Here is a 16,207-nt window from a genome sequence, read left to right on the forward strand (position 1 = left end):
TATTTCACCTACTTATTATTCTCAATAAGTTATTTACGAAATTCCTTCAGCAAATATTAAAATAAATTCTACTGCAGTTATCACACAATTACCTAGAGAAAAATACATGCACAAGAATCAATCACATCGACACAGTTATTTTTGGACAATTGTCCCTGGAAAAACCCAATGCGGGAAAACCGGTGCAGCAGATGAGGGCTTTATTAATCTTCAACAACAATTGCTTTTACAAGGAATGATTTTATAGAGAAACTGAAAGAAAACACCTGAGACTTTCCCTCTGAGACCATTTGACACTTTGGAGACCTTGCTCCCACTTCTGCATCACCCCTGCGTCACTCTGATTGACCCAGCGTGGCTCTGAGTGGCTCTGCGTCCCTCTGCGTCAGCTTGCGTAGGCTCTGCGTCTCTCCTTTGGACTGCATCTCTCTTTCTGCGCTGTCTTCCACTGCCCCTGCGTCACCTCCTCCTCGATCACTGCCTGTGGCTGAAGTGCTCCTCTTCCTCCACCCTGCAACTCCCTCTGAAATTTGATCTCCTCTTCCTTGAGAATCGAATTTCCTTGAGATACTGAGTATCTGCCGGTGTGTCTCCAAATGACCCTCAAGTCTTCTCTTATACTTTTCTCGTTGATGAATCAACGATCGAGATTAAGTCCCTAATCAACAACTAAGATTAAACCAGACTTGATCCTCGTCTCTTAGAAGCTTCTCATCCTTACCTTTATTAATACCCATTAATATTTTTATTTTCCTAAGTTTAGACTTAAGAACCCATTAAAAATATTAACTATTTTAATACCTCCTCATCCGGATGGAATTTCTCAAAACGTTTTTTGGGTCTTGGAGATTTCATGTGCCTTAGCCTCTCCTCCAAATTTCAAGGCTAGATCACATCCGATGCTACCAAAAATCAACATATTAGAGTTTGTTTGCATTAGTAATCTCTCTAGTTACATTTCTGCAATTTGGCACAACAAGGAAGTGGATTGTTGTAGCTTGTGCACTTCAGCATCAATAGTTATTGTTCCTCATTAGGACAACCTCCCATTGAACCTTGATTTTTCTCCACATACCCAATGATAAGAAAATAATCTTCAAGCCATATATTTATTTCATTTAGTCAACTTTATCAAGCAAACCTGAAACTAGTTGAGTGGGGAATGTTGAGGTCGTGAGCCAAATGATGTTGGATTTAGTTGGGATGAACAATGAGATCGCCCTCCAACTTTGTGAAGTGCTCAGATTCAATGGTCATCCCGGGGCTAAGATCCTTGGGGGGGTCGGGGGGTTTAATCGAGAATCAAGTGCTCTTAATATACCTTCGATAGTTGTCATCCTTGATTGCCTTTTAATCTTTCCTTTTGTTGAAAGGAGAAGATTGGGGGACATGCAAAGAGTAATTGAAAGGGGAGAGACTCTATAGATATGCCAATAGACTGGAGGAGAGGGTTGGCCTTAGAGAAATAACCTTGTTGCACCTAAAAATGTCTAGGGAGGCAACCCTCTTGGAGGAACAAATGGGAGAGATAGGGATATCTGTCATATTCAGAAACATAACCCCCTAGGTTTTAGAGCCAATGTAGAAAAAAATGAGTCTAAAAAGGCTAAAGAGCTAAGGGTATCCAAAGTTAATTTCTACTTTGGATTTCTTGAGATGCCATATCCATTCACCAAACAAGATTTAGTACAAGCCTTGAGGGCTTCGTGGTCCCATAATATACTTGTAATGTTATCCATCACTCAGTTTGAGCCTTGATTCTCATAAACACATAATGAAAAATAGGTATTGGAAGATTCTGAGTAGGTAATTGGTATGAATAAATATTTTATGATCTACAATTGTATTGCTATCTAGTTGAACTGTGGGAAACAATAACGTTATTGTTATCTAGTTGTACTCTAGAAAATAAGAACTCTATTGCTATCTAGTTGTACTCTAGGAAACAAGACACATCCCCTAGGGCTTGTGTGTCAGGTGTGCGACACACTAGGACATGTCAAACTTGTGCCCTAGCAATGTCTCGATGTGTCAGACACCAACAAATGAAAAAGGAATTCATGTGGGCTCAATGAAAAAATGATTTGCACTTCTCCTTTTCACTCTCAATAATAAAAGAAATGCTCTAATTGCCTAACATTGTATAGGTGAATGAGAAAAATCAGTTTTGATGGGATTTTGGGTGATTTGAAGGCATTCTACCTTCACAGGGTTGAGATTCTTCAATTTATTTCTTTAGCTTTTATCCTATTTTGTATTTGCTATTGGCATTCCCACCTATAGTAATTAGTGATTCTATATCTATGTAATACATTTTGATTTTGATGACATCAAATGACTCGATTAAAAAGCTACAGTTTATGGTTTTAACTTTTAAACCTCTATTTTATGTTTATTGGTAGGAGACCAAGACACACTTCCTAGAGCCTACATGTCTACATATTGCATGATGGACACGTGACTTGCTAGGATACATGTTGGACACATGTTTGACATGTGTCCTAAAACATGGCACATGAAAAATGTGTGTCCAACACTTGCCCTAGTAGTGTTCCATTATGTTGGACACCAAGGCATGGGGCATATATGGGAATTTGTACACTTTGAAGAAGAGCATGCTTAAGCAATCCAAAGCAAAGACAATGGTGTATGTGCACTCCAACCTCTGTCTTATTTACGAGAAGAGGGTGAGTGGTTGAAGGGAAAGACAAAGGTGTGGGATGTATTTCAAGAAGATATGGGTTTTGTTGTTGAGTTGGCATTGGCGAACTTGGATCTTAATGAGCTAGTGTTAGATTTGGTCACTTTTGATGATGGTGATCCTCTTGAGGGATCATCCACCACACCAATGGATGTAGATCTTTGATTGGACCTAGAGGAGGAGAAGAAAGTAGTAGAGAGCAATGGTAGTGGTGGTGATCTTGATGACTTTGACATGAAGGATGATTGACAGGCAATGCGATTTCTGCATCCATAGTTCTAATATTTACTTTATTTTTTATTTGGCATTGGCATTCTGTTAAATTTAGATAACAATGGTATGTTCTATGCTTAACACAATTACTTCAATGTACTTTAAGCAGCCCAATGACAATTTTCCAAATTAGTTTCCAATAGCAATCACATTAACCATAAATCACATTGACAGTAACTGTAGATAGAACATAAAATAAAATGCAGAAGACAAGCCAAGACAAGAGGACACCAGATTTGGCGGATGCCAGGGAAAAACCCCAATGTGGGGAAAACCCTTTGATCAATTCTTCTTATTATTATATCAAATGTTCAATAGAGAGAGAGTACAAAAGTCAAAATTGACTTGCCAAATCAAAGTCAAAACAACCTTGTCAAATCTGCAGTCAACTGTAGTCAAACTCAGCCCTAACCAGAAAGTCAAATATGGTCAACGCAGCTGTCAAACTTGCCTCCTTGAGCTTGGTCAACCTCAGTCAAACTCAACCTTCCTTGTTGGTCAAAGTCAGCCCAAAACAGTCTTTCAAAGTCTAGTCAAATTTGGTCAAAGGAGAGAAAGCCTGCTGTAATTTTCTGTGGTCAAAGGAGAGAAAGTCTGCTGTAATTTTCTGCGGTCAAAGGAGAGAGAAAGTCTGCTGTAATTTTCTGTGGTCAAAGTTGCAGTCAACCCTAAAGTCAACACTGGTCAAAGTGCCCAGTATTGCGTCCTAGAGAAACAAAAATAATCCTCCAAAAATTGCAGTCAAAACTTGTTAAAGAGTCCCTGATCAACATTGGTCAAACTTGGTCAACTCTTGAAATTTTCAGCCCTGTAATTATGTCCAGAAATTCGACCTCCTTTTGCCACACGTATGAGAGAGAGAGAGAGAGAATGCCCAATAGCTGTACGAACCAATGAGAGAAGGAGAGAGAAGAATCTGAGTGATGATGATGCCAAATGAGGTGAGAAGTCACTTGTATTTATACAAGTCAATGAAGGTGAAGTGACACGTCCATCGGGCTTCATGAGCCTACATGACACGTGTGGGCATAAATTCATAAACACACTTCTGCTTGTCCAAATTAGATGATCTTTATATCAATTTTGGTTCTCTTGAAAAGAGGAATTTAATGCAATCTCATCTCCATCAAATGAGCTGTCCCAAGGTGGAATTTGGCCCTAGTTGCCAATTTTAACACATTCCCATTTACAGTTTCAATGATTTAATGTTTTTTAATACATTTTGATTTTAATGACATCAAATTATTCAATGAAAAAATTGCAGTTTATGGTTCTAAGTTTTAAACTTCTATTTATGTGTATTGAATATTCTAATTTCTTGTATTTGATCATTATTTGACATTGACATTGATGTAATAACTTAATATATCAATATTTTCTAGGTGTTATAATCTCTAAAATATTTCGATTTCTCTCTCTCTATATATATATTCTCTCACGCTTGATTTTGAAGGTCAACATGCCCCATGTCAAATACTCATATTTATGCGTCCTATTCGTCCTCTTTTCCAATGTGATGTGACTTAGGTGTATCGAATTTGTATGTTTAGTCATTATTGATTTAGTAATTAGTTGCACCTGTATCAAAATGTTAGAAATGCTCCAAAAAATTTAATGTTTGTCTAAATTTTCACACATACTAGGACATAATATAGGACACATCAATCCCTAAATATCCAATGTAGGACACATTAACCACAAAATGGATCTTGTATTTGCTTATGCACTCAAAATGAAGATTGAGGATGTCTGTGCACTTGCTTCTTCGACTCCACATCCCATTTAGTCCCATTGACCAGTTTTTGTCATCCATGGACGTTAATACATTTTTTCTTTTCTTTTCCAAAATGTGTCATTGAAGAAATGCTTAGTATATTCTTGAGCTTTTGTTTGGTGTCGGGTGGAAAATTTATGTAATTCCAGTGAAGTTGAGCAACACAATTATGGGAGTAAGGCATGGATTTATCCTCCTCCTGCAGGCATCCAGAATCCTCCTCTAACTGGCTTCTAGGATCCCTAATTTGCTTGCAGAAGCTCATTTTAGATTAATCATGACTCAAAAATTGCAAGCAACACAATTCAACAATAAATATATTGGGCAACATACCAACAACACATAAGAGCTTTGGTCAACTTGTTTTTGGATACTTGCAATCAACGTTTCATGGGTAGCACTCCCAAGGGTTGGAGAATCCGTACCCAATGTTTTTGCATTCCTGAGAGCTTGGGAGAAGGAAGGAAGCACTTCAAAATTGCTGCGAATGTCATTTGGTAAGTGGCAACGTTTAGGACACGTTTTAGGACCAAATTGGCCTTTATGAGGTGGCATATCTATCTATTTCGGGAGCTTTAGGACATTACTTGCTGTGCATTCCTCTAGCATATATCACAATTCACTATTGAAATGTCATTAGGGTTGAATTGCCAAATTGGATAAATCAATTCACTGGATATTGAAATGGGTACACTGAAATTCAACATGAATTTGTTGAATTGTTGGAAAGTCTTGGAAATGGATAATGGAGTCAATTCCCTTGTTGGAAATCCTCTCTCAACATGGGTCGATAAAAATTCCATGAAACAATGGCTGGTTGGAATGGAAGACTGTTGAAATCACCGACCAAAAGTCAGACAGTGCAATGGCAAATTGGAATGTGCAGCTTGTCTATGGCTTCCTCACGTATATGTTAAGCTTTTATACTCATGTTTTATAGCTTAATGGATGTAGCTTTACAAATGAGATTTCATCATGACTTTATATAGAACAAGTGCTACATAGTAGCTAGTCTTTGCTGCTTAGTTTAAATATAGCTAAAATTATGTGTATGCTTTATGTAATAATATGATGATAAATATAGCTAAAATTATGTGTATACCCTATGTAATAATATGATGTTGATGTTAACATGAAAAATTCCCAACCCCAATCTCCATAAATATAAAAAGTTCTACATATCTTCATTGTCACATCAAAATTGCAAACATAAACTCCACTTGAGAGATATAGCTTGCCATTTGAAATGGGTCTTACACTTGTCACCAACCCTTTGAAATGGGCCTTGTTCTTACCCACATTTATATTCACCCCCAATTTGAAAGTATTCACTTTTGTGAATTGGGCGCTTCATCTTAGTTTATTGTGTTCACTTTAATTTTAAACTATGGAATTCTTGTGTATTGCAGCGCAGATTGTTGTTGAGTGCATATATAGGCTTCAACGGAAAGCCACGTTTGCCATTTATGTGACTTTGTGACTTGAATCTGAATATGCTATCCTATTAATGGAGAATTTCACAATGATTCTTTGAAAGTATTACTAATTTTAGATTCGTGTTTACATGATGAATTTATGTCCTGAGTACTATTTTCATTGATACCTAAATCAATGCGACCTGGTCAATTCTTTTAGTTCACTGTCACATTGAAAAATGTGAAATGTTAACCAAGTTCGACACTGTTTGTAGGTATTGTACACTTTTGGGTAGGGTTTTTTCAAATTTGGTTCGTTGGAGAGAGGAACTCTGGAGTCTGAACCCACTTTGGTAGTGAGGGTCAACAAAGACATGCACTAGTTAGTACTTGCTAGCAAATTTATCTACGATTCCAAACGAATATGGACATAGGAAATCTTGCATTAGATTCATGTCCGGTACTCCTTGAGGTCCATATTCGTGCGCCATGCTCGTCATGCAAGATTTCAAATTTGATATTGACAGATCATTAAAGCATGTAATTCTTGTAAAAGGAGAGAATGATTTTGCGCGCATGTATTTCAAGGTTCTCCAGGGAGGAACATGATTGAAGCTTTTGCTTTAATGAAGATTTGACAACCTTTGACATGAATTTCAATCTTTGTTCTAATTTGCCTGTATTAATTAAAGGTAGAAGTGCTTGATAGTGAGAAACGGGCCTTGCTATTTTGAATTGCGACCGAAAATCCAAGTCGAATATCAAAATCTACAGACTGTAAGGCTTTGTACTTTTGCCAACATAGCGTTGGTAAGTTAAACCAATAAATGCATTCATTATTCATTGGTACATAACATGGATTTCGGAAAGGCAAAGGCTTTGTTAATAGAGGCATTGGCTAATAAGATGTGCAAATTGATAGCCAATCGCATGAGAGATAAATCTGAATAAAATAATTGGCAGAAAATAGTAAAATGATTTGTTAAAGTTACACTATGGGAAACTGAAAAATATATTACTGAATCAACACAAAGTCAGCCATTTACCTATTGCGTTATTCCAGCATGGCGGCAGCGAAAATAATAACATATATAAAGCTGATATTAATATTGCTTTTTAAGTTAATAAAGTTATATTTGTATATTAATAAACTCACTATTCTATAATAATAATGTACATTATTAGGTTAGTAAAATCAATCTGGTACATTATTATTATTATTATATATTAGTAACATTGATACAAACATTATATGTATATGCACAATTTAATTATTCAATGTTTTTGTTTTTTTAATTGGAATTCAGCAATATAATTTTTAGTAAGAGAGTGATTTTTTGTTGTTTAAAATGCGTTTTTTTAATGCAGAAATGAATTCAGCACCCTGGAAAATCCCTGGGGCACTTGAATTTTGCAGATTACACAGATGAATGCTACGATTCTTGAAAATCCCTGCCGGATTTTGGGCAAAATTGACTAGAAATTCTGCCCATAAAAGGGAGAAAGCATTGAATAGTCAGACTGTGCGCGTGCGCGCACACATACACATATATATGAGTAGAACTGATATTATAAATTCATTTTATAATAAATAGTATATTTGATTAGCTATTATAATTATATTATATAGATCAGTGTTTTCAGAAACGGCCGGTTCGGAACCGACTCGGCCGAGTTGGTCCGAGCCAGAGCCTCCCCGAGCAACCCGACCTATGAAACGGTTCGGCCGGCCGGGTTAATACCGAGCCAGCCGGGTTGTCTAACAACTCGGCCGGCTCGGTATTAACCCGGCTGAGCCCGAGCCTAATCGGCTGGATTGGAAACTGCGGCCCGTTAACATCAAGTGTTTCAAAGAGGCCAGCATTTCTGATGGAAGACAACAATTGTTGTAATGTATAAATGAAGAACAATCGTCATACCATTCTTAAGTTTTAGCACAGACCGCATCTATGTACTCTAAGGTCATATCTTGACTCTTGAGATCACATGTCAAATCACTGTACCACCCTCGGATTATGTATGTTCTCAAACGAGATTATGTATGTTCTGATCAATAGAGGAATTATCTTCCTAAATATGGTCTTATTTCTGAGATTTATGAATTTATATGACTTATGTCAATGATTGTAGTAAAGACAGCAGGTCCTTCAGGTTGTCGTCTTTGCTTTTTGCATTTCATTACTTCTCCAAGTCCCAACTTAATGTGCTATTAGTTCATAATTCAATCTTCAACCAGACTTTGACTCTTGTTCTCTTGAGTGAATATATGACCAGAATCTTCTGCATATGGAGCTTCAGTATGTTCCTTGATAGACTCATTACCTCATGCCAATAGATGTTATAGGCTATAGCTACCTCCATGTTTGGAAACATGAATGAAAATCTTTAAAATTATGTTTTTTTATAAAAAAATTAAATATTTAATGTATTTTTTACAACGACCGAGTCATTGAAATCGAGCCGACCGAGTTGATACCAAGTTGGAGTCGGAGTCGGAGTCGACCCTCGGCCGAGTCGGAGTTTTAAAACATTGATATAGATAAATGCTCTTAAATCATTTTTATGTTATATTTTTCAAATATATTAGTGTCACTTTCAAGTCGTTGCTTCCTTTAAATTTGGGCCAAACTTCTAACTGTAGTGGATATTCATATCTCTGCTCCTAATCCTCCTGTTTTATGGAAACTCATGTAACATAGCTTAGAATAGTTTTTTGCTATTCTATTTCTGTTACCCATAAATTTTTCCTCATTGTTGGTGTTGTCCTCTTCATAGCTTCTGGTCTCACAGTCCAGTACATTATTTAACTCTCAGATGAACTAGCTTTGCAAAATATCAATATTTTATTTCTGAACACAGTTTTATGTAGAAATGGATAGTGAAAGTTGCATTGATGGAATAACATGTGGAGGAAGATAGTCCTCTCTGTATATTGAGATGTAAGCTGAAGAAGTTTTAGTGAAATGTTTTGCAGAAGCTATGATCAACCCTTCATTGGTACTTGGTATTAGTAAGAGTTAAATCAAACAATACTGTTAGTTGATATAAAATACAATAATGACTGTCACAAATTCATTTAATTCTTTGAGGCTGGTAAGGATAGTGATAGCTGATGCATACAAATGATATGTTATTTTCATCTTAGTCATGACATGTAGAAGGAAGTAAGAGAACTCTTAGGAGACACACCTTGATCAAGAAATGTTACAATACGGAAGGGCTGCAACCTGGACTGAGTCTGATAGGGACTCCTTATGTTCACTGCAGTAGCATTTTTTTCTTCGGATATGGTTTCAAATGTTCATTCTTTCATCTGATTGTGGTCCTTTTGAGAATTTTATTGGTTTCTCATTTTTCATTCCAAAAGGTTTACACTATTACAGTATTGTCAGTCATATAGCATTGTGACAATTGTCTCAGAATATCGGTATTTTGATGCAGGTCCACTGACTTCTGTTTGGAGAGAATGGGTTCAATGGTGTGTTGAATTTGGAGTTGAAGCAAATGCAATTTTGGCTGTTCCTTATGACTGGAGGCTACCAGCTTCGAGGCTTGAGGAACGGGATCTTTACTTCCATAAGCTAAAGTCTGTAAATCTTGAGCTGCTTGTATTTATTTTATTGGCTTTTATAAATCTTAAGAATGTATATTTCAGTTGATTTGTATGTTGGTAATCTTTTGCTTAGTTTTATAGGGTGCTTCATGTATATGCTATAAATTCACTATGGTTGCTACCTACAGTAAAGTCACCTGGTTTCTGTTCGACAAGCTTGATGGCATAAAATTTGACAGAGTTTGAGAAACTATAAATTTAAAATTTTCAACATTTAAAGATATATGATAAAATGCAATTAAATATGATAAAAATTCATAAAATAAATGGTTAAAATGAAATAAATATGATATACACGATTAATGAACATTCAAAATATATGAATATGGTAAATAAAGATATGTTATATAATAAATATGAAAAATAAAGATATATGCATACAATAAATATGATTAAAAAATATATGAATAAATATTGAGTGGGCCTAATGGTTCAAATCTTAGGAGGTCACGGGTTCAAATCTAGAGGGGCATAGAGTATGTACACCTCCACAGTTCCACTCCATAGGGGGTCCTTCACCCCACAAACAAAGGCATCTCATACACCAATTTGGTGTCTGGTTTGGCTGTGACCTTAAAGTTAAATTATTATAATTTAGTGTCATTATATGATATATATATAGATATATGATAAATATGATTGTGAACTATGAAGTGTTGTCAAGTGAAGGGTTGAGACTGCAGTTAGAGCCTTTCAAGTTCATATACGAGGTTGCTGCCTGTAGGCTGTAAATCATGGATTGGCATAAAACTCAATTGTGGAGTAAATCATGAACTGGTATGAGAGTTCACCAAACGAGGAATGGAGTCGGAGTCTAGAGGTATGAGAGCATTGGGCTCCAAGAGATGGGGACCAACATGAGTGGGAAGTGGAGCTAGAAGAAAATTATGTTATCTTATTCCCATTTTTATTATTTTTGGAAAATGAGCCCATGAATTCAAGCCAAATTTGAATGAAATTTAGAAAATTTGGATGAATTTCAACAAACTTATTTGCCAAACTAGTTCATCTTGAGGTTCAATATTCAATTGTTAAATTCTTTTATACCATTTCTGATTTACTTCAACAATTTATTAAAACCCATAAAATATTTATTTCAAATATTTCTGAAATTGTTGATAAAATAAACACACTGGTATATTAACTCAAAAATAAAATGCAATGGAAATGAAATGGAGAGATCAGTCACACTACAACCGCAAATTTGTACCCAACACTATCTTCCTTCATATTATTAAACTCTGAAAATTCTGGGTTAGACCCATAGAAAAAATTCAACTTGGAAACTCAGCTCCACTGGGAAAATTGGCCCTTGGAAATTGACCCTCCTAAAGAATGTTGCCCTTGCAGAATTAGATCTATCTCACCAACACATCGGCCCCCTTTCTTCTCGCCTTGTACGGCCTCTGCACACTTGAGAAATTGGCATCTCTGGATATTTCGACGTCTTCCACAATTCAGCCCTCCTCTTCAGCAACTCGGCTTCCCTGTATTTCTCCTGAAATTTGTCAGAATTTATTGAACCCAACACCCGGTATTCGGTTCCCAATGATTTATAACTGAACGAATACACGGCTAAGTTCCTAACCAAAAAATATTTAGCGGAAGCAAAAATTACTCGATCTGAATCACACACATAAACAGATTTCTGCCCAATCAACAGTTCTTCATTAATAAATTAATCATGGAACTTACTTGGGCTCTTGTTCTGGGATAATGGCTCAACTAAGAGAATACAAATTACAAAACTAATCACCAGCCTCTCTGCACTCTCTTGGTCCCAACACACGCTTACTGAGAAGCCTCTCTCAATCTTGTGCTGCTGTTCTGTCTTAGGCTCAATTTATAACTTTCCTAAGGTAAGATTGACGACCAAAATTAGACTGTCAAGAGAAGATAAGTGACTTTACTTTAGTTAACTTTCCTATCTTTAGCTTTCTCTACCTTAAATCAAGTACAAGTCATAAATCTAGCTTGCTTTACATGCACATCTCATGCAGCATATTCGCGTGCGTGCAACTCACTTGAACACACTGCATGACGCATGCAAGCTCCTAAAAAGGCAATTCAAGGTCCTTCTAGTCAAGACACAAGACTAGAAGTTGCCTTCTGGGATGCAAAACTCAACACTCCAGCGAGGGAGGTACTTCTGGAAGAACCTCCTCCACTTGGATCTGTCTCCAACACCACCACGTCATCTGTTGCTATAGCTTCTCCCTCTAAACTAGAAGACTTCTCTGGTACCTGTTGCGGAATTTGATCTGAAGGCATGTTCCTTCCAACCATGCTCCTAGAATCGTGCTCTTGAGCATCTAACAATGTCATATGATACCTGCTGAGGCTCTTGGTAGTACCTGAAGAATCACTCTTCCTCACTACATGCTTCCTCTCAGCAATTGACACTAATCTTGTATCCCAAATCCCCTTGGATATACCCATAGGCTATCCCAACAACTTGTATGACTTCCCCTGTCTAATGCCAAGCACTACAGTTGCATCCAAGGTCACTCCCTCTGAATATAGAAGCACCTGTCCATCTTGGAACAAAACTCTATATCCAACATCCTCCAAGGTTGATATTGAGAGCATGTGTACCATCAACCCTAGAACAAATAACATCCTTGTCATCTCTAGAAATCCTCCTGAATCTAGTTGGAATCTGACACATCCAACCCGCTTCATTGCATGCATGGTACTAGTCCCACTAAACACATTGCAGTTTGAGCTTGTCTCTGAAATACTGTAGAACACTGACCTCATCCTCATCATGTGACTGGACGCTCTACTATCCACTAGCCGTAACCCTGTGCTAAGTCCTTCTAGCATGGCTGTGGGTCTGTCTTGGTCCTTTGAGACACCCACGAATTCTACTGCCAATCCCCCGATTAGTACGGTCTCCCTCTCTCCCTTTGAGGGTTGACCTCTGCCAATCATGTTGGTTGCTGGTACTGTCCTTCGTACCTACTGCTGACTACGACTAGCTCTGCCAACAACTGTTGGCCCATGCCTATCACGACAGATCCCTTGCCCAACGACTCTCGCTGGCCACTGCATCTTTCAGTTTCTTTGATCATGCCTATTGTGGCATCCTGCTTGTAGCACGATCGCCTGCAACCATCCTTAGCTATCGTTTGACGACAATTCTGTTGCCTCTTCTCTATCAACTTGCATCACACCTCATGTTGTCTACACAACCCGCCTCACAACCAGTCTCCTTGAGCACCTGCGTGCTTAGACCTGATGGCCTGCGACTTCTCACGTCTTTGTCGACACAATCGACCACTCCTATCAGTCTATTCCCTGTCGTCTACACAGTTTTGCATGCGTCCAGGCTGCTTGTGGTGATTGGTAGGCCACCATAAAAAATAAAATCCTGACGTGGCTTGTCCTCCTCCACTCAGCTTTCACATTGTGTCTCGAACACCACTCTGCTTCATTGCCTTAGATGTGCTGATCTGAGGCTGACACAGAGCTTTCCGCGACTGGTAGCTGTCCTTTTCTCATGGCTGTTGGCTTATCTTTCCTGGTGGTTGAGGACGGTTCTGTGTTGTTGTTCCGACAGTCCCCTGTTGATCCTGTACCTCTGCCCGTTGATCACTGTAAATGGTGACAATTGCTTTTCGGCCCCCCTTATGCACTGCATCTTCTGATCAATTTCTCAATCCTTCTGTTGTTCTTGTGCGATGCCGGTCACTGTGAATCAATCTCTGCTGCCCCCAACCAAAATAAATTGTTGGCTTAGTTCGACCTCTGCTTCTTCGCCTGTGATGGCTGGTGTGGCAACTTCCTCTACATGCAGTCGACGAACTCATGTTGGCTTAGTCGACCACACTGGGCTTGGTAATTTTTTGCTGCCTTGATCTCCGTCTCCTAAGCTACGCTCGCATCTGCTATTGGTTGCTGACTCGAGTGACGTTCTATGTCTCACTGTTGATCTGGAGCTTCTACATTGCATTGACCCAGCCTGGCAACTGTTCTCAGCTGTTGCTTCCACTACGTATTCTATCCACTTGCCATTGGTCTTTGCGTGCGTGAACTCAGTCCTTTGTCTTCTCGCGGTTGATCCTTGTCTGTGGTGGTTATGCAGTCCCAATTTGGTTCGGCCCCCAACCTGTTCGTTGTTTTGGTCTGGTCGTTTTCGGCCCTCTGCGTGGTGGTGTTGCAGCCACGACTGGTTGGTTGGCTATCGGTCGCTGGTGGCCCGGCTTGTTGGCCACCACCACGGTTAGCCATGCCTTTTTATTTTTATTTTTATTTTTCCTTTTAAAAAACAACCCCTTTTCTTTTTATTTTTTTTTCTTTCGATTGTAAAAAAATGCCCCTAAAAAATTCCTCGACCCCCAAAAACAAATCTTGCCGCCTTAAAATTTTTCTGTTTGTATGCTCCTAGCCAACTTGGCTCCAACAATCCGATACAAACCCCACACCTGTAATTCCGAGATCGATTCAGAGTTGGGGCTTTGATACCAAGTTAGAATTTTCTGAACCCAACACCCGATATTCGGTTCCCAACAATTTATCACTGAATGCATACGTGGCTAACTTCCTACCCAAAAAATATTTAGCGGAAATAATAATTACTCGATTTGAATCACATATACATAAACAAATTTTTGCCCAATCGACAGTTTTTCATTAATAAATCTATCAAAAAACTTGGGTTCCCATTCTGTGATAATGGCCCAACTGAGAAAATACAAATTACAAAATTGATCACTAGCCTTTCTGCACTCTCTTAGACCCAACACACGCTCACTGAAAGCCTCTCAATCTTGCGTTGCTGTTGTGTCGTAGCTTCAACACTTAGGCTCAATTTATAACTTTTATAAGCTAAGATTGACAACCAAAATTAGCTTCAAGTTAATTGATGATAAGTGACTTTACTTTAGTTAACTTTCCTATCTTTAGCTTTCTCTACTTTAACTCAAGTACAAGTCATAAATTAGCTTGCTTTACATGCACATCTCATGCAACAGATTCGCACCTGTGCAACTCACTTGCACCCACTGCATGTCACATGCAAGCTCCTAAAGAGGAAAATCAAAGTACTTCTAGTCAAGACACAAGACTAGAAGTACCTTTCGAGCTACAAAACTCAACAAAATTCCTTGCTGCACTTCTCCTCACTTCTCTTCAGTATAGTCAAGCCTCTCGCTCTAGAGAAAATCAATTCCTCCACAACTGTGTGTCTTCACCTCTCCCTTAGGTTTATTTTATAATTTCATTTTAAACCAAAATCCCAAACCCTAATCTCCTAAGTGATCAACGGCTAGGATTAGATCCTAAGCCTCACTTGAGAATTGAGATCAAAGGTTGAGATTATATTTAAGTCACTTTAATGTTATTATTCTTAGAAAATTTTCCTAATTGTCCACAGTGATTATTTAAATTAATTATTGTACTTTTCCTAAGTTAACCTTAGGAAAGAAATCATAAAATCACTTTCTCCACTAAGCAAGTACCTAAAGAGGCAATCAAATATCTTCTACATAGTAAGACACCAAACTAATGTAAAATACCTTTCGAGGCTACAAAATCAACACTCCCTCCTAGCAAGGAAGGGATTCTCCACCACCCCCAACTTGTCTCTGTAAAAAACAAACTTCCCCTTCACTAGAGGCTTGGTTAGAATATTTGCTACTTACTCCTTTGTGGAGATGTACTGCAATCTCACAACACCTCTAGACCCTGTCCTTGATGAAATGGTATTTGATCTCTATGTGCTTGGACTTATCATGAAACACTGGATTGTTAGAGAGCTTAATGCAACTCTTATTGTAGCAATGAATATTAGTGGATCCCATCTCAAGACTAAGTAATCCCGTGAGCATCTTGTGAAGCCATATTGCCTCACAACTCGCTAGACTCGTTGCCATGTACTTGACATTTGCTGAGTTAAGTGTCACTAAGTGTTGCTTCCAACTATAGCACGAGATCATAGTTGATCACAAGCTGAAAAATCTCGAAGTACTCCATTCCTTGCCTAGTTTGAATTTGTGTAGCCCTGCAAATTCGCTCCACCAACTCTGACATATGTTAGTCCATACTGCATTGTACCACGAAGATATCTGAGCACATGCTTTATTGCCACCCAATGAACCCTCCTTGGCTCCACCATGAATTGGCTGAGTGTGTTCACAACAAAATAAATATTCGGACTAGTGTTGACCAGATACATCAAGGACCCGATCAATTATCTGTACAAGGTGGGATCCAGCATCTCACCCTCAGAAGAACTTAGCTTCCTCAAGTTGGTGATCATAGGTTTAGACATTAGCTTGCAATCTCCCATCTTGAATCTCCTCAAAATTTCAATTGCATACTTGCCCTGCCCTAGGAAAATCTCTCTTGGCTGCTGCCACACCTCCAATCCCAAGAAGTAATGTATCAAATCAATATCCTTCATCTCAAACTTTGAACCAAGGTCCTTC

The 16,207-nt window shown here is 38.2% G+C and overlaps 1 protein-coding gene across 4 annotated transcripts in view; it reads left to right on the top strand.

The window, feature by feature from the left end:
- Positions 1-16,207, top strand: part of PSAT1 (phospholipid sterol acyl transferase 1) — a 380,472-nt gene that overhangs the window by 57,378 nt on the left and 306,887 nt on the right. For all 4 annotated transcript variants that reach the window (XR_016247812.1, XR_016247813.1, XM_089377882.1 and 1 more), the window contains exon 3: positions 9,605-9,749. Coding sequence is in view for 2 of the 4 variants with exons in the window: in XM_089377882.1 (XP_089234008.1) it covers positions 9,605-9,749 (145 nt within the window). In the remaining 2 variants the exon portion in view is untranslated. The remainder of the gene's footprint in view (positions 1-9,604; positions 9,750-16,207) is intronic.

This window comes from Pinus tabuliformis, chromosome J (genome assembly GCF_031772625.1).
Source record: "Pinus tabuliformis cultivar Carrire ecotype Pingquan chromosome J, CPIR1, whole genome shotgun sequence".
NCBI classification, from domain to species: domain Eukaryota; kingdom Viridiplantae; phylum Streptophyta; class Pinopsida; order Pinales; family Pinaceae; genus Pinus; species Pinus tabuliformis.